Source organism: Saccostrea echinata, unplaced genomic scaffold, assembly GCF_033153115.1.
Source record: "Saccostrea echinata isolate AGI-Se365-2 ecotype Australia unplaced genomic scaffold, CSIRO_AGI_Sech_v1 ptg000016l, whole genome shotgun sequence".
In the NCBI taxonomy this organism is placed as follows: domain Eukaryota; kingdom Metazoa; phylum Mollusca; class Bivalvia; order Ostreida; family Ostreidae; genus Saccostrea; species Saccostrea echinata.
This window is the reverse complement of record NW_026889765.1, coordinates 7,291,059-7,316,452: the sequence shown is the minus strand read 5'-3', so window position 1 is coordinate 7,316,452 and position 25,394 is coordinate 7,291,059. Positions and strand designations below refer to the sequence as shown.

Sequence of the window (25,394 nt, the reverse complement as noted above, 5' to 3'; positions counted from 1 at the left end):
CGCAATGATCATTGCGATTAAACGCATTGTTTTGCGTTTAAGCGCAATAAAAAAATTTCTCCCTCTTAATTGGCCTCAACGGGCGTCCGAAATTTACAGATCTTCCAACCGATAACACCGTACCGACCCAGTAACCGGTTATATATATATATATATATATATATATATATATATATATATATATATATATATATATATATATATATATATATATATATATATATATATATATATATCTATCTATCTATCTATCTATCTATCTATCTATCTATCTATCTATCTATTCCTTGTTTTTTTAAGTTGCTGTGTTTTGTCTTTGCATCATTCTAGAGGCATGTTTTTCAGCCTATATGTAAATAAAATATCATACATATACTACATTTGAAAACATCTAGCTTAAAGACCAATAAGTATTTAACAATAAAGTTGCTTTAAAGTTATTTATTCTCAATTTGAAAAAAGGATTAAAACATGGGTATTTTGTGTATCTAAGAATCGAGGAAAGTAGAAAGCTAAAGATAAACAATCTAAAAAAAAGTTTATAAAAATTTAGAAAACAAAAAATCTCAGTAAAAGTCGTGTAACTAATATACACTAATTAACTATAAAGATAAAGATCATTTTGCTGGCTAATACCTAAGTCACATTTAAACAGATGGTCTGGCGACCAAATTTTTCTTGTATCGTCGGCTGAAAAACATGATCGGCCGACACTAGCAGGCCCGTAAGAAGCAATTTAACTTTGAGGGGACACAGCCATACATTTTCTTTTTGGGGGCACTACCAAGTATTAAAATTCCTTGATAACCCCCCAAAAAAAGTCATAAGACGTTATTATTGAGGGGACACCAGCATAAAGTAGCTATGTTTTCTTTAGTATTCTATGTCGGACCCCGTGCCCTCCAGTTCCTATGGCCCTGACTAGTATCGGGCGACGCGGAGCAGTCACATTAATTCCTACGAACACCGATGACTTCATAAGTTGAAATATTTATAAGTCAGTCAATCGTCCTTCAATCATTGAGCCGCAGTTTGATTTTCATCAATACCTTAATGTCGACCGACCGACGATCCACTTACCAAACTTCTGCGGATGGTCGGGCGATGATCGAGGGTTTCTCGACGGACTATATTCAATAACTGCCTCAATTATTGAAATCGGCCACCGATGCAGAAAGAAATATAACTGGTCCCGACGGACACAAAATTGGTCTACCGAATAAAAAAAAGGAACCAATATCGGGCAAGACTACGGTCGATGAACTGCCGACTGTCGCCCGGAGAATCCAATTTTTGCTTCAAAATACGTCGGTCATTGGTCTTTTTTGGAAATCTGACTTGGGTTTAATTAATTTTTTATTTCATACGTCCAGTATTTTATTAAAACACCAAAATGTGTTTGTATAATCCCAACAATGTGTCCAATGCTTTTGACCCTCCTCCGGGTATAAAACACAAATAAATGCTCACGTAATGTACAGTCAGAACCGTTGCTAAACCCAAGATAAACACTGTGTACTCGCCAAGCCAGAACGGATCTTCTTTGTTAATGCAAAAAAACCCAGGTCTTCTACGGCATCTCCGGATCCTGTTCACACACCAGACTTCGCCTCGTTCTTTTTTCGGACAGATTGTAAGCCGCCCGATCCAGCATTCAAAGACACAGTACATCCATCTCCAAACAGGCGTAAAATGGTCCAATATGCAGTAACCAAGAAAACATGGTAAGGGAATTTTAATCCTGTATAATTGAATGAATTATTTAATTATTATTCATAAGTTTCTTATAATGGATCGATTAAGAAAAAACACTTCATTGAAAGAATACACTGCTTCTATAGCCTGTAATGTGATTATCTTTGGTTGAATTCAGCCATAAAGAAAGAAGTTGATTTTACTTCGATATGACTTTGCATCTTCTATGGTGTCATACAAAGTGAAAAAAAATGTTAACTTTTAAAATTTGTTAACTATATAAATCTTTATTAAAATCTTAAGGTTTTTATAATGCTATATTTACTTTCGACAAATGCAGAGCCAATCCATCCCAACAAATTTTAGGATACGTGGCATATGTTTATCGAGAAAAGTAAGAATTTGGACTAGCTTGGTTTTCTCTAATTTGTAAGCTTGGAACTCGTCGGCCACTCCTTTTCTGCCCAACCTCGGCAAATTTCTACTGAAAATAAACCGGAAATGACAGCTTAGGAAGCCAATAATTGCGCATGCCAGTCGGACCTTGACATCAGCAGAATCCCGGGCATCCATGTTAGAAGACTGTTTATCGCACCATCGGGTAGTAGATGTCGTATTTAAACGGCATTTGGTATCGAAATCGGCCATAATAGATAGCTGAGGAATGAAAACCAAAAGAAGAATAAACAGGACCTCCGTTCTACCGTCCACATAATTCAATGGTTCTTGAATTTTGTACTTTTCGGATCTGTTAACTTTTAGTTGATAGCGTATGTTGATCAATTGCGCGAGAGCAATGACTGTCCCAGTGACTTGTAGGATCATGAATCTGCGCTTCAAATCCCCGGCTTTGCATTCGGCGTTTAGAAATTTCTACAAAGTCAAATTCAGAAAAATTCATTATTACACTTTTCTTTAATTTTTATATTTGAATTAAAATTTCTTCCAATTTTTTTTCAATATTTTTTTTAGTTGATAATGAAATTAGTTTGCACAAGTTACCAAGATAAATAAATTGGTGTCTTCTTTCAAAATTCCTTTTACAGTGCATAAATTAGCGCATTTTTAAATTTTATGTATATTGAGCTTATAATAATAAATAATTGCAATTACTTGAAATTACTTTTTTGTTTTTTTTGAATTGTGCTCCTCTCCAAATTACCAGCATTTCCAAAATTAATTTAGAGCTTTACTTATAAAAAATTAAAAAAAAACCTAATTTATTTCTCGAGTTGTCTTTGTGATGTGATATAAATATCTGAATTTTTTTGGGGTCAAATCTCCCGGCCCCTTTTCTCAACATTAACACATTAGAAAGAAGTAAAAACCTCCAAACAGAAGAGACATTTTCATGTTAGGGTTATTATAACTCAAACTATAAGCTAAGCCTATTGATCAACTGCTCAAAGAATTTTTTTAAAGTTGTACCTAGTTAATATTTTATAGAAGAAATGCGATGAATGTGAAATTGTAATTACATCCTTGAAAAATTAGAAGCCTTCATCAAAAAATTGGAATCATTAAAAAAGAACAATGACGATTACTTACAATCTCAAATAGAAATTGAATGAATAAAAAAAAAATGGGGGTTGGGGTTGGATAAATATGGGTATAAAAACGGAACATAATAAGACCCACTGAAAAGCACTGCTATTTGCCCAGCACATTTGCTTAAAAAGAAACATAAAATATATCTTAATATTGTAAATAATATCAATATTGGATTTAAAATAAAATTTATAAAATACATATTATATTGTATTTGTTACTTTATCAGCAGGCATCAGTGCATACGCAATCCATCCAGTAATGAAGCTGGCCACTATGAGGACTAGTGAAAGTACCCGGGTTGCTGTGTAGAACTGCCAAATTCTTGGCTGCGGCTCTTCGGGCTCGGGTTCCTGGATGTCCGGAACGCCCATTCTGGCAGATTGACCGATTTCTTGGACCTCAATATCTTCTACTACATGGTATACCTCATCTTCACTCGCCATTTTGAGAAGATATGTGTATTTGAATTTATAAGTTTGGACTGTTCCTAGGAGCCGCTCGGCTACCTTCAGCAATAATTTTGTTTAAATGAAGCTTTTTTGTAATAAAGGAGGAAGAAGATGGGTTTCAATGATATTAATTTTTTTATTGATCAAAAGAGCGATAAATCTTTAATCTCACATCTATATTTTTTATGACATTAAGATGTGTTATCCTTCCTCGTGTTAATTACAAAATTACAGATATTCTTACTCGTATTTGTAATCTTCATATTGGGTTAGTAAGATTAAAATGTTTAGGGTAGAAAAGTTTTTAAAAGAACAGTTTTTTTTTTTTCATTTTAATCAAAATTCTTAAGCACATTAGATATAGACTTTTAAATCTTTAAATTAAGGGCAAATTACATAAGCGATTTTTGAAACAAAAAAGTTATGTTAATAGCAACTAAATCTATCTTTATATACCGGTAAATAGAATAAATAAGTTAAGCTTCAGTCAAAGTTTCTCAATAATCTCATTTAAAGTGACAAAAATTGTAACTATACACATTAAAAAAGGAAGACATTTGAACATTATAGAAAATTTACAATTTCTTAATATTTAAAGATCTGATTTATATATACACATGTGCATCATATACAGCCATACGAATTGTCGAATTTATTTGGTTATATCATTTTTTTTGAATACGTTATAACGAATTAAGTTAATGAAACAAATTCGTTGAATTTAGTAATAACGAAATCAACAATTTGTTATAATTTTAACAGATTAAATTCGTTTAAACGAATTCTTAATTTTGTAATTATGAATTCAATTCGTTAAATCTACAATTAGTGCCTATAGAAAAATTGTGAATTCCATATAACGAATTGTCGAATACGTTTAAACAAATTAAATTCCTTAAAACAATTTTTGGAATTCGTTATAACGAATTCAAGAAATCTTTTATTATAGTAACAATTCAAAGAATTGTTATAACGAAAAAAATTCGTGTTAGCAAATTCGACAAATTCGTTTTATCAAAAAATATTTTTGATAGGTCCTAAATGGGCTTTACTACCAAAATAAGTCCTGAAATACCGATCCCCATGAATCCACATCCAAAGAGATGTGTCCATAATTTATATTTAAGCTTGTGAATATATGGTTTCTCTTGTGAACACTATGTCAACGTAATACCCATCAACGATATTCGCTTTTTACGAGAAAGAAATTGTTCATTGGTGTTTACTAATCTACATGTAAAGTTGGAAAGGCCACAAATACGTTGATAAGAATGAAGAAATACATGTAAGCACGTTCAATACCCAAAGGTGCGTTTTGAGACATACACATAAGTCATTCAGGCTAGGAGAGGGATACCCCCGCAAGACATTTTCATTTATTTCCGTCTCCTGCGGTCATGCATACATAGACATGCTTTATTTAATTCGATTAGCGCTCAAGGAAGCTGCTTTATTACATACAAAATAAATCAACAAGATAAAATCCTTCCCAAGTTTCTAACTAAATGATTAACAATGATAAAGTTAAGTGCCGGATGTTTGGGACATTGCAGTGGATTTTAAAGGAAATGAAGTGATGAAATTATATTGTATTTATTCAAAATAAGTATTGCGTACTGTAGATCACTATATTTTCAGGACACCTTATATTCGTGAGATGGCTATTTGATATTTATTAGGGAGACAAAATTTTGCAAGTTATGGTTTTAATTGTCATAATCCTTACTAACAAAATTCTCTCGATCAAATAGGCTCAAGTAATAACGCGAAAATAAAGTTCTTGCGAATAAAAAGTGATTACAGATATACCATTCTCTTTTTTTATTTCTACATTTCAATGCGATTCATGTGTTAATAATTAGCAATTAATAAAAGTGTTATCAATAATCAATTAAGGAGGCTAAGTATCCAATGAATTACCTAACATGTACTACGTACATGTATCTTAAATATGAAATGCGTGTATGGATTTTCTGGTAATAAACTATACTTATTCAGTAAAGAAAAAAAATGTCATATGTTCTTGCTATAATATTAAATACATTTTAAAAAATGAACATGACCCCCAAGTCTTCTTAAAGGGTACAGTTAAAATTTTAGAGGTGTCTACAATAATATCGATTTGAGACTAAATATCACCAGTCGTAGAAAGACCGCAGCCATCTTAAACGATTGACTTACTTTAAAAAAACATTACATAATAACCCTTCTAGAAATAAAATTGCTGCTTATCTTTAAAATTGTCACATGATTCAAAGCTGTAGGATTATATTTTTCATTGCGAAAGAATAAATAGAGATGCTGCTTACTCTTGAAACCATTTCTACTAAGTGTTATTTGAAATAGGTTGTAGGCTCTCATGAATACGTGACGTCATCTTCCATGAACGTCGTTTCGATTTCAATTTGCTTGTAAATGGTTGACCCATGTTCAGCATATTGATTTAATTTTGTTTCTAAAATATTCACGACACTTTGAACTAAATATAGAAAAATAAAACACTATAAATAGCTTCAGAGACGACACAGTAATAAAGTGACTTACAAAAATTGTTGACCCCCCCCCCCCCCAAAAAAAAAAAAAAAAAACAACAACTAACAAATATTAGCATCTATTTGTGTATACAAAATAGATGCCTTTTTTTTACGAGAAAAGTATATTTGCAGGGACCTATATACTTGTATATAGGTCCCTTGTACTTTGGCTTTTAAGAGTCGGGCTTAGATGACACAGCAAGTGTTGTCTATATAAAGGGCCAGATTTTTCTTCACATTCCTTTCTGATGAACCTTTCAAAGGTAAAGACGCATAACAAATGCTTGCAAAAAATACATCTAATTTTTGCTTTGTAATTTTAAAAAAAATCGTATAATTTTCCATTTATGTATTGTGTTTCAACCATTTTAAAATTTTTATTACTGTTGATGTTTATTAAATTAGGCGGATGATGTTGGATTAAAAATTTTTACGAAGCAGACGATACACACGCAGTTATGCCAAAAAAAAATACTTTACCTTCGTATTGTTATTAAATGATCAAATATTGGTTATCAACATTAATTATTGTCTTTTTGTTTCATACTGCGTCGAAATCGGAAAATGCAAACCCAGAATAGGGGAACAACAATATGGAAACTCGGTCGGACCTTTTCTTGGACACAGTGAGGATTGGCCCAAATATAAGTCAAAGAAAAGAATAGCAAATAATCTGTGAACCAGTTGGAAAACCAGACATTGAATATATGTATCATCACGATCCAATTAATATATCAGGTACATCCACCACCTTTGAAATAAATAAATCAGTTGAATGGTTATACTTAATTAATCTTTTTCATTGTAGAATGAGACCAAAATATTAGCAATAGTCTGCTTATACAGTGTATAGATATCGCTTCTAAAAAAATCCTTGCTTAAAGTGTTACCTTTCAAGCTTAGAGTGTAGAATTTATTTCCTGTTTTAAAGAAAGGGGGGGGGGGCTACTAAGGAAAAAACTATTAAGTTAAGTTTCAAACAAAAGTACCAGAAAGTCAAGCTGAAAATAAAATGTATTTAAATATAACTACCAGTAAATCCTACAAAATTATGTCACAATAAAATAATCTTTCATACATTCAAAGCATATTATGATTTTACCATAGAATTCTCTCAAAATAAGGACAAAAGACTTGCAGTTGCCTGGAATTGTTCAAAACTAAGGTCAAAATAATTCAATAGATTGTGCATAGATGCTTTGTTAGGTCACATTGTACAACAGCCTTAACTTTGCCATATGTCCGGTTATATTAGTAGAATGTTCTGGACCTATTATACATTTATATTAGGTTTCTATTTGTGAGAGGATTAAATTTAGTTTTTGTATAAATTCAGGTAGTATGTAATACAACAGATACAATGTTCTGTGTAATTGTAAAGGTAGAACTTGGTGAATCTTTCAAATCCAACTATTAGGCACTACTTACAACAGGGCTCAGACTGAACAATGATTTGTTTGGCAAAATAATTAATTTATGAAAGCATCAGAACCAAAGAAAGCCCTAAGAATTTGTAATTAAAGTTAGAGCAGTAGATTATATATATATATAAATATATATAAATAAATAAATAAATAAAAATATAAATATATATATATATATATATATATATATATATATATATATATATATATATATATATATATATATATATATATATATATATATATATATAAGCAAACCTCCTTATCTCTAGTCTGTGATGAATTTAAATAGAAGGGAGAATGAAACCAGCTTTCTTGCCCAGAGAAGAGTATTGTTATATTTATTTAAATGCTCCAGAGCTTTCCTGGAGTTCAGTGCTTTGTATTCATGAAATTTTAGACTAATGTTGTGAAAAGGAGGCTCTGATATATAGGTAAGTCAGAAGTTCAGTTGCATATCGTAAGTTATTACAGATTTACACTGGAGTTGGGCTTCCAAACAGGGGGATCTTAATTGTGTGGGTCTGGGAGCAGTAAACATCTACGAAGGGCCTTTCTCAAGTCTCGTATCTTTAGGTGCTCTTGTTGAGGATTCTATTTGCTAGCTATTGAATTGGAAATGAAATGATCTTATAACACAAAAAAGGGGGGGGGGTATCATTGTTAAATCCCATAATTTATCAATCTCATATTGATTAAGTTTGATTGAAAAGGAAAATACCAAACATTTTTATATAAACATGCATTTTCTATTACTGGAATTAGGATATCTTTGTTATGATCCTGTAGAGTGCAAATGAAAGGTTGGAAATTGCAACATCTTGTACAAGAATGTTTTATGATCATTTATTTATGAATACATGTATATCTTAATGATTAATTATTAAATTAAAAAAGTAAATACAGTCAAACCTCATTGTCTTGAACTTATGGGACAAGAAATAACTTTCAATTGAGATGTCAGATATTTGAGGTGTCAAGGGTAGAATGCTTGAGGATTAGGTGCCAATCTGAAGTGACCATGTTATTTAAGATATCAGTGTTCCAAATACCAAAGTTAAAATTACAATTACTTCTGTAAAGCAATTAAAATTTATAAATCATTCATCAGATTGTATGTTGCAAAATAAATATATGGTCTTTTTAGGTCACCTGAGTCACTCAGGTGACCTATTGCTATCCGTTTTCGTCCGTCGTCGTGCGTCGTCCGTCGTCCGTCGTGCGTTGTGCGTCGTGTGTTAACATTTGAACATTTTCAGCTTCTTCTCTGAAACTGCTGAACCAATTTCAGCCAATTTTGGCATATAGCATCTATGTGTGAAGGGGAACAAAATTTGTGAATTTCACGGTCCCTGCCCCCCTGGGGCCTGAGGGGTGGGGCTAAAACCACTAAAATTAATGCAATCTTTAAAAATCTTCTTCTTTACTCCTGGACAACAAGGGGTCAAACTGTTGGCATGATTGTAATAAGCATTGAGCCCTCTACCAAAATTGTGAAATTCATGGCCCCAGGGTCAGGGGTTCTGGTGCTAGGGTGGGGTTATATAGATCATGTAGTGAAAGTGCATTATTTCTTTGAAAATCTTCTTCTCTACTCCTGGGTATTATTGAAACAAATTGAATACATAGTTATGATAAGCAAGGGTGACTCTACCAAAATTGTGAAATTCATGGCCCCAGGGTCAGGGGTTCTGGTGCTAGGGCGGGGCTATATAGATCATATAGTGAAAGTGCATTAATTCTTTGAAAATCTTCTTCTCTACTCCTGGGTATTATTGAAACATATTGAACACATAGTTATGATAAGCAAGGGTGACTCTACCAAAATTGTGAAATTCATGGCCCTAGGGTCAGGGGTTCTGGTGTTAGGGTAGGGCTATATAGATCATATAGTGAAAGTGCATTATTTCTTTGAAAATCTTCTTCTCTACTCCTGGGTATTATTGAAACAAATTGAACACATAGTTATGATAAGCAAGGGTGACTCTACCAAAATTGTGAAATTCATGGCCCCAAGGTCAGGGGTTCTGGTGAAAAGGTTGGGGGGGGGGGCTCTATTGATTATATAGTGAAAAAGCAAAATTTCTTTGAAAATCTTCTTCTCTACTCCTTGTTATTATTTAAACAAATTGAATACATTGTTATGATAAGCAAGGGTGACTGTACCAAAATTGTGAAATTCATTGCCCCAGGGTAAGGGGTTCTGGTGCTAGCGCGAGGCTATATAGATCATATACTGAAAGTGCATTATTTCTTTAAAAATCTTCTTCTCTGCCCCTGGGAATTATTTAAACAAATTAAATACATGGTTATGATATGCAAGGATGCCTCTTCGAAAATTTTGAATTTCATGGCCCCAGGATCAAGGGTTCTGGTGAAAAGGGGGGGGGGGCTCTATTAATTATGTATTGAGAAAGCAAAATTTCTTTGAAAATCTTCTTCTCTACTCCTGGGTATTATTTAAACAAATTAAATACATAGTTATGATAGGCTGACTCTACCAAATTTGTGAAATTCATTGCCCCAGGGTCAAGGGTTCTGGTGAAAAGGGGGGGGGGGTTCTATTGATTATATAGCGAAAAAGCAAAATTTCTTTGAAAATATTCTGGTTAAAAAGCAAAGAAGCTAAGTGTATAGTTATGATGAGCAAGAGTGCTTCTTCCAGAGTAGTAAATTTCATGACCCCCTGGGTCAGATGTGCTGGTGTAAGGGTGGGGCTCTTGATAATATAGTGAAAATGCATTAATTCTATTAAATAATCCTGTCTGCTCTTAGTGTTAAGCAGACAAACAAAGTGATTACTTATGATGAGCAAACTTCTGGTCCCAGGGTGAGAGGCTCTGGTGTTTCTCGGTGGGGAGGGGGGGGGGGCTCTATTGATAATATAGTGAATATAGTGAATCTGTAGTAAAATGCATTTATTTCTTTAAAATCTTCTCTGCACCTGGGCAAAGCAGAGGCAAAAAGAGTAAAAGTTTTAATAAGGAAGGGTATTTTTACCAGATTTTTGAACATCTGGACCATTTGTTCAAGTGTTCTGGTCCTGGCCAGGGCTCTATTAATTTGTATTCTACTGAGAGGAGTTATTCCCCTTTGCCATTTACTTTTGATAATTAATCACTGTAAATAATGTACTTGAAAGGTTAATAGAATAGGAGAATTATGCAAGAATTGTTATTGTATAATACAAAAAGTACTTTCTTAGTTTTAATGATCAGGTAGACTTGTAAGTAGTAGATAAATAAAAATGAGACAAAAATAACTTGTCTTATGAAATGTTCATCAAAGACCAAGAGAGGCTATGTAAGAGATTTCAACAAGGAATTAAAATATTACAGAAGCACTGATAGTTTGTTAATATACTTATGGTGAGAGTGATAAATGGGGAAGAGATTAGAACCTAATTTATGAACTGTTAATGAATACTAGACTAATTATTTTGTTGATCCTGATCACCCTATTTTTCTTGCATTTGGGCAACAAACGTTCACCTTTTAGTTCATTTTATACTCTATGGATTCTCTAAATTGTTGTATGATACTCAGGTGACCGTTAAGGCCCTTGGGCCTCTTGTTAAAACTATATTTAGTTGTCTTTAGACATCAGAAGTGACCCAAAGAAAGACTTTGTCAAGTACATGTACCTTAAATTCTTAATAATGTAACAATTATTTCTCAGAAGAGTCCTAGAAGGATGCTTATATTTTGTAATTTTATACAAATAATCCTGATTGTTTGACTTCGGGTATTAGGCTTACATTTTAATGTGATTGGCTCTGAAAACTCCTAGCAGGGTGCTTATATTTTGTAATTTTGTACATGATTGTATATAATGCTAATTTTAAGACTTCAGGATGAGCATTTGGTTTACATTTTTAGTGAGTTTGGTTTTGTTTTTAATCAAAACACCAGAAAAATATAATTTCCTTTTTTGAACAAGTCCATATTGATAGCAGTACTAGTTATATTCAGGTTCATTGCATATGAAAATATATCTCCAATTGGTGTCATTAATAATCAAACATCTATACTTAAAAGAATTTTATACTTTGTTATGCATAGCTGTATAGAGTTCTGATGCACATACATGTATCACATGCATTAATAATGTTTATTGAAAGACCCTTTATCAGAGTTAAAGGAATCAGCACATAAATATGATTAGTTGAGTATACTAGTATTGCAAGCATCTGTAAAATTGCAGCCTAAAAATCACAGGTTCAAATTGGCACCGTCAAAGTGCCAGATATCTTCATTGCAGCTAAACTGGTTATTGGTAAGTATAAATTTGAATAAACTTGTTACATGTGTCAGGTAATTTTTTTTTTCTAGGAATATCATAAAGACCAGTAGGTTTTCTAAATATCAATATTATTATAATTGACTTCTACAACCATTGGCAACATCACTAAGTAGCGTGATACATTCTTATAGTTGTGTAATCCACATTTGGTTTGGGAATCTCCAGAAACTAAATATTTAGGTATCAATAGTAAAATAGTAAGATTCAACCTTGAAACTGTCGCCCGCGTGGCGCAGTGGTTAGAGCGTCTGCTCTAGAGTCGCGAAGTAAGGAGTTGATCCTTACGTCGCGGGTTCGAATCCCACTGTGGGACATGGAGACTGGTCCTTCGGATGAGACCGTAAAAACCGAGATCCCGTGTCGCAGTAGGTGCTGGCACGAAAAAGATCCCTCACTGCTCAATGACCGTAAGTGCCGAGTATAGGACAAAATTTGCAGCTCTCCACCGGCAAATGGTGGCGTCTCCATATGAGTGAAAAATTCTCGAGAGGGACGTTAAACAACATACAAACAAACAAACAATCTTGAAACTGGAATTTTTGAAATGTGATTAAGGATTTCAAAAATCTCTGCTTAAATTTTCTAACTAGAGAGTGAATGTGTCACCTTTGGTACATCACATTATATATATATATGATATCATATCAAGTCTCGTTTAAAGTCATCATTTCGTAAGTTCTTTGGTCGATACAATGACCTTGTCAGCAAATAAAAATCTATCACTAAGTCAAATGCTGACTGATGTTTTTCATACTTCCTGGTAGTTGTTAGACCATTATTTACACACTGAATTATCGACGGATTATTCCGTTATTTCCTGGTCATGTCAAGAAGCACAAGGCGGGTGTGACCGGTCGGCAGAGGATGCTCACTCCTCCATGGCACCTGATCCCACCTCTGATGTTTTAGAGGTCTACACATGTTTGCTCTGCTCCATATATTTCATTGGCAAGTTTTGATTACTTAATGTGTTAAAACACCTTTCTTAATAGAGAGAAATTCAAAATGTATTCCAAGTCTGCTGAAGGATTAATGCATCCATGCATCAAGATGTGAGTAGGACCCAGCGGGGAGGGGGGTCTTGGGCAGTATTGGTCTTGGAAGAGTTGACGTGTTTTGTTTCCCCAATGTGTGGGGTGACTGCAATCTGTGCTAGCTTGCAGCGATGTGGCGTCTGCGCACACCAAGTCAACTGATAACTGAATATTTGTGAGAAACTGGTACTGAACTATCACCTTGTTGATATGCTAATGCTAGTGTAAACTAAGCTAATAAGCTTACTCTTGGTGACAGTGATATATAATTTCGAGCTGTAATATAAAGTACAAGTTTGAAATATGAAAAAGTTTGATATTTGAAGTTTGAGATGTTTGATATCTGTGAAGTTTGAGATATTTGATATATTATGTACAAGATTTGATATATGAAGTTGATATGCTTGATATTTGAAGTTTGAAATATGACTTTGATTTTGAACAGTTTGTATGTTGATTTTGAACAGTTTGTATGTGTGCTGACCCTCCACGGTAAACCCAGGACGGTTAGACTTTGAAACACACATGAAGTTTGAATTTGGTGGGATTGCCCAGTTGAAATGGTATCCCACAATGTTTGTATTTTCTTGTGCCACGGCCAATACTCGCCTCAATATATAAGTATAAATTCTATACTGAGTTTTGTGTCATTTTCTCTGTATAAATAAGAAAAAACCAACAGCATGGTTTTGGAATTTAAAAAAAAAAAAAAGCATCCCTCTTTTTGTACAGTTCAATACAGGTATTATTATACAGAAAATATTACCATATCGTTGGTGAAACCAACTGATTGTTAGTTAAGAAGGGATGGGGTCAAATCTTTGCAACATCTATGGGATTACGTCTATTTGATATTCATTATTTAAAAAGAAAACCTCTTCTCACACCGCCAAAAGTGAACAACTGTACAGTCATTGAATGGTCTTGCAAGGCTAACAGGAACTAATTTTAAAAGTAAACAAATCTCTGTCTTGCTTTCCAGAAATTATGTTATAATCATTTCATAAAATATTTCTTCCTCACAAAATGACATATTATTATCACATAATAAAGCAATATATGAAGATGTGTCAGTATATCATAAACTCATCATAATGAATCTTATTTATTTATTTCAACATATAATGAATACATGTACGTATTCACATATCGTGTCAAAGTATCAGCATGTAATGACGACACTGCATAAAATGTCAAAATATCTTTATACAATGAAGAAGTTTCAGCATATACATATAAAGACATCAAAGTACCATTATACGAGGAAGAAATATCAGAATAAATTAATATTATGAAATATAAGCATAATTATATTGTCAACGTATCATAATAAAAACAGAGTATCACCATATAAAGAAAATGTGTTTTCATTTTATGAAGCATTTTCAGCTTTACATTCATAAAGACATTTAGATAGTATCCTATAATGAAGTCAATTTAATTGTGCCAAACATGAAATTAAAATCAGCTGTATTTGATGAGTTGATCAGTGATGTTATGATATGCCTCAACCTATGCTGTAATGTCTTTATTAAAGGGACCTTGACGAAGTTGCAATTCTTCATAATATCACATCAAACATGTTTTTGTAAACAGGACACGAACTCTGTTATGGATGAATACAAAAATAATGTCCAGGGCTGGGATTCATAAACATACTTAAGATTTGTGCTAAGTTTCACACTTAAGTATAAAATAAATTCTTAGCTAAGAAAAAATTCTTAAGTCATATTCATATAAATTCTAAGTGCAATTCTTAGCTAAGTTTAATTCTGAGAAAATTAGAGCACTTAAGTTAGGTCACCCTAGCAACGCATACAATTTCCCGAACAAAAAGCGCACTCTTTTGTGATGGAGGTATTTAGTTCCATGTGTATTACATCACAACTGATACAACTTTGTCATCAACATTGCACAATACTGCATCTTACCATTTGATAAACATCTCAAAGTCAAAACAAATTTCTAGTTGGATGTAATAGCATGGTTTCTTACTGAAAGAGTAAAATGTCTTCTGTAAAGCATTATTTTTATTTTGATAAAGAAAACTTAAGTATTTCTTATGTACTTAAGACACCTCCTGAGGACACTTAACTTTAAGTCAATACTTAAGCACTAAATATGTTTATGAATTACACTTAAGTATTTCTACCAAATTTTAAAAGTAATACTTAGGGGACTTAAGTATGAAATATAAAACTTAAGTGATTTTTTAAACTTAAGATTATACTAAGACGTTTTTTGAATCCCAGCCCAGGAACTTTTTGGAAAAAAATTCAACTTACCATAACATATATTTCAATTACAACATCATACTGTATATACATTCTAGTTAAAATTTCCGAAGTGACAAATAAATTGACAAATGCATAAGAAAGATTCAGAAATTTTGTTAGTAGAACTTAATTTGAAAAAAGAAAATATTAGTACACTCTAATATTTTTTTTCTGAAATACATGGTTAAATAAAAAGAAATTGTATTTTTTTTAATCTTGTAGAACTGTGTCAGGGTTGTAAACGATTAGATCTAAACCTTGATTGAGTTTCCTTTCTTGTATATGTGAAAAAATGGCTTTTTGATTATTATTTAACAGGAATTGTCTCAATCCTGGTTTGAAAAAAGTTAATGGTTTAAAAAAGATTTAATAGGAAAGATATATGCTGCAATAAGTTTCCCAAAAATTTCTTTTTATGAATTCTTCAAAGCTAAGCTAAAAAAGAAGTTTGAGAAAGTAAGTTTTCTTATTGAAAATTTTAAAATTTAAAGTGTTCCTATTTTCTTATTTTTTTTGCACCTTGGCATAGCTCTGATCCTTCCACGTATTTGGCTTCAGTCTTTTGCACCTTTTTTCAGATCTCATTTTTTTCTATTTAAACATTTCGGATTTCCAAGGTTTCCAAGACATAATGATTTCAACTACGAATATTATCAAGCGCTTTCTGCAGATTACTTTGTAGCAAAGAGAGATGAAGTTGAGTGATAATTATAAAACAGTTTTGTTGCACTCCTGACCACAGTAAGCTTTAAAATTAAAGCCACGGAACACCAAAATTCATAAAGTTCTGGCAATGTGGTAATGAAATTGTGCTTTATTTACTGTTCAATACTTCACGGTTAAAAAGCTTATATGACAAATCATTCCCTAACAAAAGTCGTAAAAATAGTTTAAAATAAATTTTAAAATTAGCATTTTAAGGTCATTTTACCATACGGGGCATGGCGCAGTGGTTAGAGCGTCTGCTCTAGAGTCGCGGAGTAAGGAGCTGATCCTTACGTCGCGGGTTCGAATCCATTGCGGGGCGTGGAAACCGGTCCTTCGGATGAGACCGTTTAAACCGATGTCCCGTGTCGCAGTAGGTGTTGGCACGAAAAAGATCCCTCACTGCTCAATGGCCCTAAGTGCCGAGTATAGGTATAAATTTGCAGCCCTCCACCGGCAAGTTTTGGCGTCTCCATATGAGTGAAAAATTCTCAGGAGGGACGTTAAACAACAACAACAACAACAACAAAAAACCCAAAGCAAATTCAAAGAATTGTGGTCCTCCGCTTTCGGTGTTTTAGTGGATGGGATGCCATTATTTATGGCTTATTGTAACTGTCTTATTTGTGTGTCCTATCTTATCTGTGCATTATACAAAAAATATTGAATTAATAACAGTTATGGCAAAGATTATAGCTTCTCAAAACAATATCAAACTTCAAGATCAAGATCATGAGGTCATATATCACAATAAAATCCGAAAGGTCTTGTCACAAGTAATGCACGTGGGAAAAAATATCAAAAACCAGAGTATACAATCGGAAAGGTCTTGAAACAGGTAATGCACATGTCAAATGTAAATACCATATCTTCTCACAATCAAAAGTTATTAGCAATTTTAAAATTTTTGAAAAGTAGGTCAAACTCCAAGGTCAAGGTCATGGGATTGAAAATCATTGTACATTTTGAAATGCTTGTCACGGGTAATGCACTGTCAAATATGATTGCCCAATCTTTGCTCCTTCAAAAGTTAACTACACTGATTAAATGTTTGAAGAATATGTCAATCTTTAAGGTCAAAATCACGGGGACAAATATCATAGCATATTCGGAAACATTTTGACACAGTTGTCAAATATGAAAGCACTATCATATGACATTCAAAAAGCAATCACAAAAATTAAAACTTTTTGAAAGTTATGTCAAACATGAAGGTCAAGGTCAAAGAGTCAAAACTCATAGCATGCTCAGAAACGCCTATCACTGGTAATGCACATGTCAAATATGAAAGCCCTATCTATTCTCAACCAAACGTTATAAGCAAAGATAGAAATTTCAGGTCAAACTTCAAGGTCAAGGTCACGGGGTAAAAAATCATTGTATTTTTTTGGAAAGGTCTTGTCACAGGTAATGCACATGTCAAATATGAAAGCCCAATCTCTTCTTAATTAAAAGTTATAAGCAAAGATACAATTTTTGAAAAGTAGGCAAAACTTCAAGGTCAAGGTCACGGGGTCAAAAATCATAGTATATTTGGAAAGGTCTTGTCACAGGCAATGTACATATGAAATATCAAAGCCCTATCTCTTCTCATTCAAAAGTTATGACCAAGGTTAAAGTTTTTGTGACAGACTGACAGGCGGACAGACTGACAGACAGACAAATGAGATTTAATGTCCCCTCGCTTTCGCGAAAGCGGGGGACAAAAACCATACGGGACAAACACATGGCCGTAGAAACCGAATCGGGGGGGGGGGGGCACTGGGGGGCCGTGCCTCCCCAATAATTTTGCCGATATATAGATTACTATCGAAAACATAGATACTATATGCCTGTGCCCCCTCAATAAAAACATCTGATGACCTTTTTTTTTTTGTTTGTCAGGAAATTTTTGGTAGTAGATAGTGCCCCCTAAACTGAAAATGTACGGCTGTGCCCCCCCCCCCCCCCAACTGAAATTGCTTCCTACGGGCCTGAAACACTGTTAGCATCTGAGGTCAACCAGAAACATTCAACTGTCATTAATTTATTACTTAATTATTCTATAATAGATGCTTCTTAATCAAATAATACTTATTATTAGTATAAATAGAAGTCAATTCATCATTGAACTTGGATCTTTATAAAAATGTGTAGCACGAGACCAGTTCTAAAGAACCACATGAACATATAAACCAGGTATTCTAATGAAAACCTTGTCATTCCGAACAAGTAATTAATAATAACACGAAGCAATGTTTTCGTCTTGGGGCAGACATCTCCATAAAAGTATAATTATCTTTTCAGGTTCTGAAATCAGTTATTTTTCATGAAACCCTTTTTAAACTTAGTTTTTACTTGAAGTACATGTATTCATTAAACTGATCAATTTTTTCTCAATGAAATACTTATACAAAAGATAAGCCTTTCAAATACATGTATTCAGCCAATAAACTAAATAAATTAAATTCAAGTTCTATGAAGACTTTCATTTAATGGTTGTGTTTTTTCACACTTGTTCTCTGCAATTCTCTCTTGAACTGGTCAAATCTCCTTCAAGTCCAATTTCTGTTCATTAATCTCATCAGAAATAGCTCAAAGCATGTCGCCACGATCCAAAGCCGATGCTATTCTCTCCGTGTTGTCCTAAACTGGTATTTTAACAATAATCACCTCTCATATAGCCATGCTGATCGGAAGGTCGTGTGTTCGAATCACGGCTGCGACTCACCAAAGTCGATAAATAAGGGTAACACCTGTTCCTTCGCCAAGCGCTAGACACTTTGAAGTGAAAGTTGCACGTCCTTCGGATGAGACCTTAAAAACCGAGGCCCCGTGTCACAATAGGCGTTGGCACGATAAAGAATCCTCACTGCTCAATGGCCCTTCGCCGGTATATGGTGACGTTTCTATATGAGAGAAAAATTCTCGAACGGGACTTAAATCAACTTACATTCAATCAATCACATAGCCATAGCCATGCTATAGTTTCTAGAAAATCACGTGATATAAACCTAGTGTTCGAATGAAAACATTGTAAATTCAAACAAGTTATTCAATACAACACCAAGAAGAAATTGATTTCTGTTACATTCGTGCCTCAAAGAAATCATATTTCTTTTGTTTGGCTCTATAATTAATATTGAAATCTCCAGTTGAGGGAAGTAAATTCAAGTGTTTCCAGTACAACAAAAGTACGAGCGTTAAGTATATCAACTTTATTTCTATATTAGTTGGAAATTATATGATCTAGTCTTTGTTTTATATAGAGTGAAAATATTTTTTTTAAAATATTGCTTGATCACTCTATCAGTCACAAGATGTTAGGCAGGTTAGGACACCATAGCTTGTTTGTTTGTTTTAACGTCCCTATGAAAATTTTTCATTCATATCGAGACTCCACCATTTGCCGGCGGAGAGCTGCAAATTTAGACCTGTATTCCGCACTTATGGTCTTTAGCAACAACGGATCTTTTTTGTGCCACCTTCTGCGACATGGGACCTTGTTTCATCCGAAGGACCGGTCTCCTTGTCGGTCTCCTTGTCACACAGTGGATTCGAACCTGCGACGTAACGATCAACCCTTTACACCGCGACTCTAGAGCGAACGCTCAAACCGCTGTGCCACCCTTCTTTGTAACGCTACAAGCAATTAGTAATGATTTATTCTATTTGTGTACCTAGTGACAATTCATTCTATCCGGAGTCGCATCGTTTTTCATTTCATCCATGATTTTCCTTATTTCATGTACCCAAACCTAGGTGGACCATGTGACTGTTAGAAGTGAAATTAGTACTAAGGGTCTCTCACAAGCGATCGATCGATCGAGTAGATAAATTCCCAAACTAACCGCTCTGTTACTCGAAAGGGTGACACGACAACATACATATTTAAGCAACACACTCTAAATTTGGTAGAGGAAGTACACTTCTTTTAAATCGGAATTCTGAATGAAATAAAATGATATTATTTGGAAATGGAAAAATTCCACCAAAACAAGAGGAACTTGGACCATAACTCTCACGTGCGTTAGCTGCGTCTTACTCGCTGTTATTGAATTCGTATTCCTTATTTTGACGCAAGCTTAGAACCAAGGAGTCTTGACTTAATTATACGGAACTTGAGAATGCTTCAGTATCATTATGACTAACATGACCTTGCTGTTCTTGCGAAGACTTTGAAAAGATTTATTTTCTTTCTACATTTACTTGTTCGTGTGTTTAGTAAAATTTTATTCCTGAATTTTTACCTACTCTAATTTCTAGGCCCAGAAAGAAGACCTTTAAAAAGGAGGTATCACAAACAATTTCTTGATCAAACTAAAAACAAGAGGCCAATTTATGAAACACTGCAGGTTTGTGATCATCACATTATTGCTTTATAAATGATTATCCATCAACTCGTACAAAAGATAGAGATGATGTTTGATCTTTGTTAACTTGATCCTCAATTGCTTTCGTATCAAACATCAAAGTGGGACAAAAACGCAACATGGTTGACAGATTAATGACTCTTGCTAGCATCAACCCTTTGAGACATTCTCAGCAATATTTATAATGCATAAAAACGTCCCTTATAAAAGGACCAGGGCTTTATTATCTTAGCTTTTATCAAAGATAAATTTTCATTAATTTGTTTGATGAAGTGTTCAATTTAATCTAAGGTATTGTTCAAAACATTTTATCGGGTGAGTCATAATTTGATACACTGGAATCAAAAAGGTAAGATGTAAATGAAAAACAAATCAGTGAACCAATGCAGAAAAAAACTGTTAGAAGTTGCCGAGTTGTTTTCCCTCTGAAAGCATTATATGCTTTTGTCACAGTATGGCTTTGTTAATCTTCTTATGTACCTCATAATAACGGAAATTACAAATGCATTCTGACATTCGATCAGGCCTTGCAGTTTTTTTTTAGAAATAAAAACCAACCGCCTTTTATAACGGGGCATGTAAAAATTTTTACCGTTAAAAGGTCTCAAAAAAAGGCTTATAAGGGCATCGTTGTAATTAGTTGTCTATTGAATTTTTTCCAGAGCTTTGCGATTCTTGTTCGTCCCTACAAAGTAATTTATAAATCAAAAGAAAAAAATAAGACCAACAATATTTAACAAAATATTCATTACATAAGGTAGTCAATTTCTAAAGTTTTGAGAACCAGCAATTAGGTAATTGAAAATGCTATCAAAAATGTCACAATTTACAAAGTAATATAAATATACCTATGTTATTTCTTAAAAGTTCATCATTGTAGTTAATCAAATTATATGAGAAAAAATATATCAGATCTCAAATATATTTTCAGGAAACGTAAATAAAAGCACCAATTATAGATTTTCTAATTGAAAATTGATAAAGAAGTGTATTTAAAAAGGATTCTAAAAAACTAGGTGTCTGGGCATTTGAAATACTTGTGCTGTGTTTTTAATTTTTCGATTGTTATAAACAATTCATAGCGTAAAAAGCAGGTGATATCATTGCAAGATATACATTGTAACAGGTCACTTCCAATTTCATTTCATGCTAATAAACACCAGTCTGGTACTTGTGTCTACTTTAGGCAAGATTAAAGAAAATTCGATTTATCTAAAAAAATATTTTTTTCTGTACTGATATGGGTTGCAAATGTCTGCTTTTTATGAGAACATTTCTAACACCTCAAAGAACCTTGAACCATATTAAGGTGCATAAAATAAAATTGTTTTACAAAATAATTTTAAACTTCATTTTGAGACTTCTTCATAAAATATATTCATAGTTTTGATTTGAGAGTTATTCTTCCTGGCTGCGGAGCGGTCATCCTTGATGGCTTGTTTTCAATACCCATATGAACTTGAATTTCGAAATTTTGTTTGTGAAATAGGAACATTTCTTGGAATCAATATCATTTTTGTGATCGAATGAGGTACAGTTGATTCCAAGTGTACCTGATTAAATTGTCCCAACCTTCTGTAATCCCTAATTTTTCTGCATCAAACGCGTATTTTACTAAGGAAATTCGATGTGTCTAAGTGAAATTATAGAAGTGATGCGAAAGCAACAACAAGTGAGTCAAAGGAAAGTTCCTAGTAATATCATACATGATTGCAATCTATAAACTAAAGGCCCATGGGCCACATCGCTCACCTGAGCACTTTGGCCAGGAAAAAGTAGAAATCAGTTCAGTATTTAAAAGTTTAAATATAAATGTGGTACCGACATTGATCTTCTATTGAGGCTGTAAGCTCCCCGGGAATGGCCAAGCTTAAGTTGGGGACGCTACAAAATAATAACTGTCAGTACTCCTGTACTAAAATCCTTGGTCCCTTGGTATAATAGGGAAAACATAAGATTCATCTTGGTCTCAATAATATTTATTAATTATAATGCAGTTTTCATTTAAACAGGTACATTGATATTGGTTGGTGGCGTCTACCGTACAGGCTACTTTTATAAAAAGGGGTGGGTGGGTGTACAATGGCTTTAGTAGGATGATCTCCAGAGTTGATTACAATAAAATAGGTGTCCAGTGTGTTGGGAGATAATTGTCGAACATTTTCTCACCTGGAATCACAATAGTATGGCTATGGTGAAATATGGGCGGATCTTGGATCTATACTTTGAATTTAGGCGCCTGACAACTCGGCAAATTATCTGATTACATAATGCGATCGCCTCCTATATATAACCTTCGGAAAAGGGTCACATGACAAGATTCACATGACAAGATTCAACCAATACAAATGCTGTACGGCGACGTTCCACCAATCACGACAATGTACGACATCGTACAAAATAAAAATCGTGTCGTACTGTCAAACAAAGTTGTCGTACAATATGGATTATAAACAAACCCAGGAATTAAGTTGTGAAAAAACAAAATAACAATAAATATGAATTACAAAAGATGTGTCTATAATAAGTAAGTAAACAATTTATATCTGAAACTTGTAAATTTCACAGAAGTAAACTTGCTGAGTATGCAGACAATATCGCGGATGGATAAAAATATAGTACAAGTTTTAGACACATGAAATCGGGAAAACAATTACTAAAATGAATATTAGAAATCACAATAATAATTAACATAATTAATAGCAAGTATAACTATGCCTGTAATGTAACATGAATAACATGAGGTTAAATACGAAACTAATCTAGTTAACATGCATCGATAAAGATGGCAGACAAGATGTAAACAAGTTGCATGCCAGCAGATGATTTAAAGTGTTGCAGCTAATCTACACATGTAGAATTGCTAAGATAATGACAGTTAAGTCAAGAAATACATGCAGATTTAAGATGAATGGTAACTAATTCATGGTATGTAAAAATAAATGCAAACTTTAACATTCCTGACCAATTTTGGCACAACGTTTTGACACACATGAAATAATATTACAAGTAAAGTCCACCCGCCCTACTATTATTACTCAGTAAACCATAGTGAAATTTTAAACATCTGACAGGTCCTTATAAGGCCTTGCCCTGCCTCCAGGGACATGATTGGAACACATTTGAAAGTACTATACCTGAGAATGCTTCTGAATTAATAAGACTGGCTTTGATGTTCTTGAGAAGAAAATTTTTTATTGATATATCCTTCATTGTTATTCTTTTATATAACTTTGATCCCCTGTTGAGGCCCCACCCAACCCCATGGGTTTTGATTGGAACAAAACTGATCTACACTACCTGAGGACACTTCCATGTTAATATGACTACTCATGGTTTTGCTGTTCTTGAGAAGAAAATTTTTCAAGATTTTTTTCTATATATTCCTATGTAAAACTTTGATCCCCCATTGTGGCCCCACCCAATTTGATTTGAACAAACCAAAATCTACACTACCCGAGGATGCTTCTATATCAAATGACTACAAAAAACTTCGCTGTCCTTGAGAAGAAGATTTTTCTGGATTCTTTCCTATATATTCCCCCATTGTAGCCCCACCTTATACCCGGGGGTCATGATTTAAAGAAACTTGAGTCTACACTATGTAAAGAAGGTTTCTCATAAGTTTCAACTGTTTTGACCCAGTGGCTCTTGAGAAGAAGAGTTTAAAGGATGCAACCAAATTTTCGCTATTTCTTAATTATCTCCCTTAGGAAAAGGGAGTGACTCTTCATTTGAACAATTTGAATCCCCTTCACCCAAGGAAGGAGTTTGGTTGAAATTGGACCAGTGAGTTCAGGAGAAGAAGATGAAAATGTGAAAAGTTAACGAAGACGACAGACAACGGACACATTTTGATCAGAAAAGCTCACTTGAGCCTTCGGCTCAGGTGAGCTAAAAAGGCAGTGCGCTATAAAAATTAAACTATTACTTGGGCATGAATTTGATGACTATTGTTCATGAGTCACTCGGTAGGGATCTAAGCATGCATTTCTTGGGTACTCTATAAAAAATATATGATTATATACTACCTGTATTTTACCCAAAACGTCAGTGTCAGGAACCCCCCGATTTCAACAAAAGTGTAATATTTTTTTGTAATATTTTTTTCTTTTTTACACGCATACGTTTTTATGACTAAGACACCACTATCCGAAGCGATTTCAAAAAAATCTTAAAATTTTTTACTCATCCAAATATAATGACCAATGTTCATACTGTTTTTAACCGACTAACAAATATACGAAAAAATCCAATTTAAAAAAATCTACATGTATCTGGATTTCTGTTCTTACTTCACAGGGTAGATATACTTTAATTTATAAGACCTTTCGCAATGGGTTACGATGCGGTCAAGCAAATATACATTTTAACTAGATTAAAGACTTTGATCATTTAGATATCCATTCGAAAAATACCCCAACATTTTTTAGACTTCTGAAATTGCCCTCAATTTAAATAACTTATGTAGTTTCTGCTTTGACATTTTCAAATCTTGTAGCATTTCACAATTAATGTAACGATAAAAGGGAGAATATTGTAGAATACCTTGATAGGGGTTCGAGTTTCAACTTAATAATACTGCAAACATACAAGTTTGTAATAATACACTTATTTCTTTCTTTGTTTTGTTGTTGTTGAATTTTTCATATCAAATATTGTAAATATATCCTTGAAGAGTAGGTTTTGATAAAAAAAAAATCGCTGTGGTCGAGATGTATATTTTCCCTACACCTGCAGGCTCGCTCCAAGAGTACCTGTGTTCGAAGTTCTTAAGAAACTTTTAGAAATAATTTTTGTTACTATAATTGCAAACAAATGTTTTGAATGAGTACGTAATTCATTTGCAATGAATTCCAAGCAGTATACGAGGGTATGGTTTGATGGCCAAGTAACAAGAGTCCCTTAAAGAGGAGCTAGATATTTCTTACACATTGGTAGGGGAAATATTTGATTCATCTTCCTGTTATTAACGCATAACATTATTGACTAGATTGTCATTAAAAGTACAATGCCATGCGTTTTTATAGATTACGCACACGTTTAAAGATACTCATGAAATATAAAACACA

The 25,394-nt window shown here is 33.5% G+C and overlaps 1 protein-coding gene across 1 annotated transcript; it reads right to left on the bottom strand.

Annotated features, from left to right (window-relative positions):
* Nucleotides 1-479: 479 nt before the first annotated feature.
* LOC133188876 (uncharacterized) lies at nt 480-3,742 on the bottom strand. The gene is made up of 3 exons (XM_061324360.1): nt 3,465-3,742; nt 2,021-2,568; nt 480-1,741 (listed from the first exon to the last, which is right to left on the bottom strand). The coding sequence occupies exons 1-3, from the start codon at nt 3,687-3,689 to the stop codon at nt 1,381-1,383; spliced, it is 1,134 nt and encodes a 377-aa protein (XP_061180344.1). The 5' UTR covers nt 3,690-3,742; the 3' UTR covers nt 480-1,380.
* Nucleotides 3,743-25,394: the final 21,652 nt, after the last annotated feature.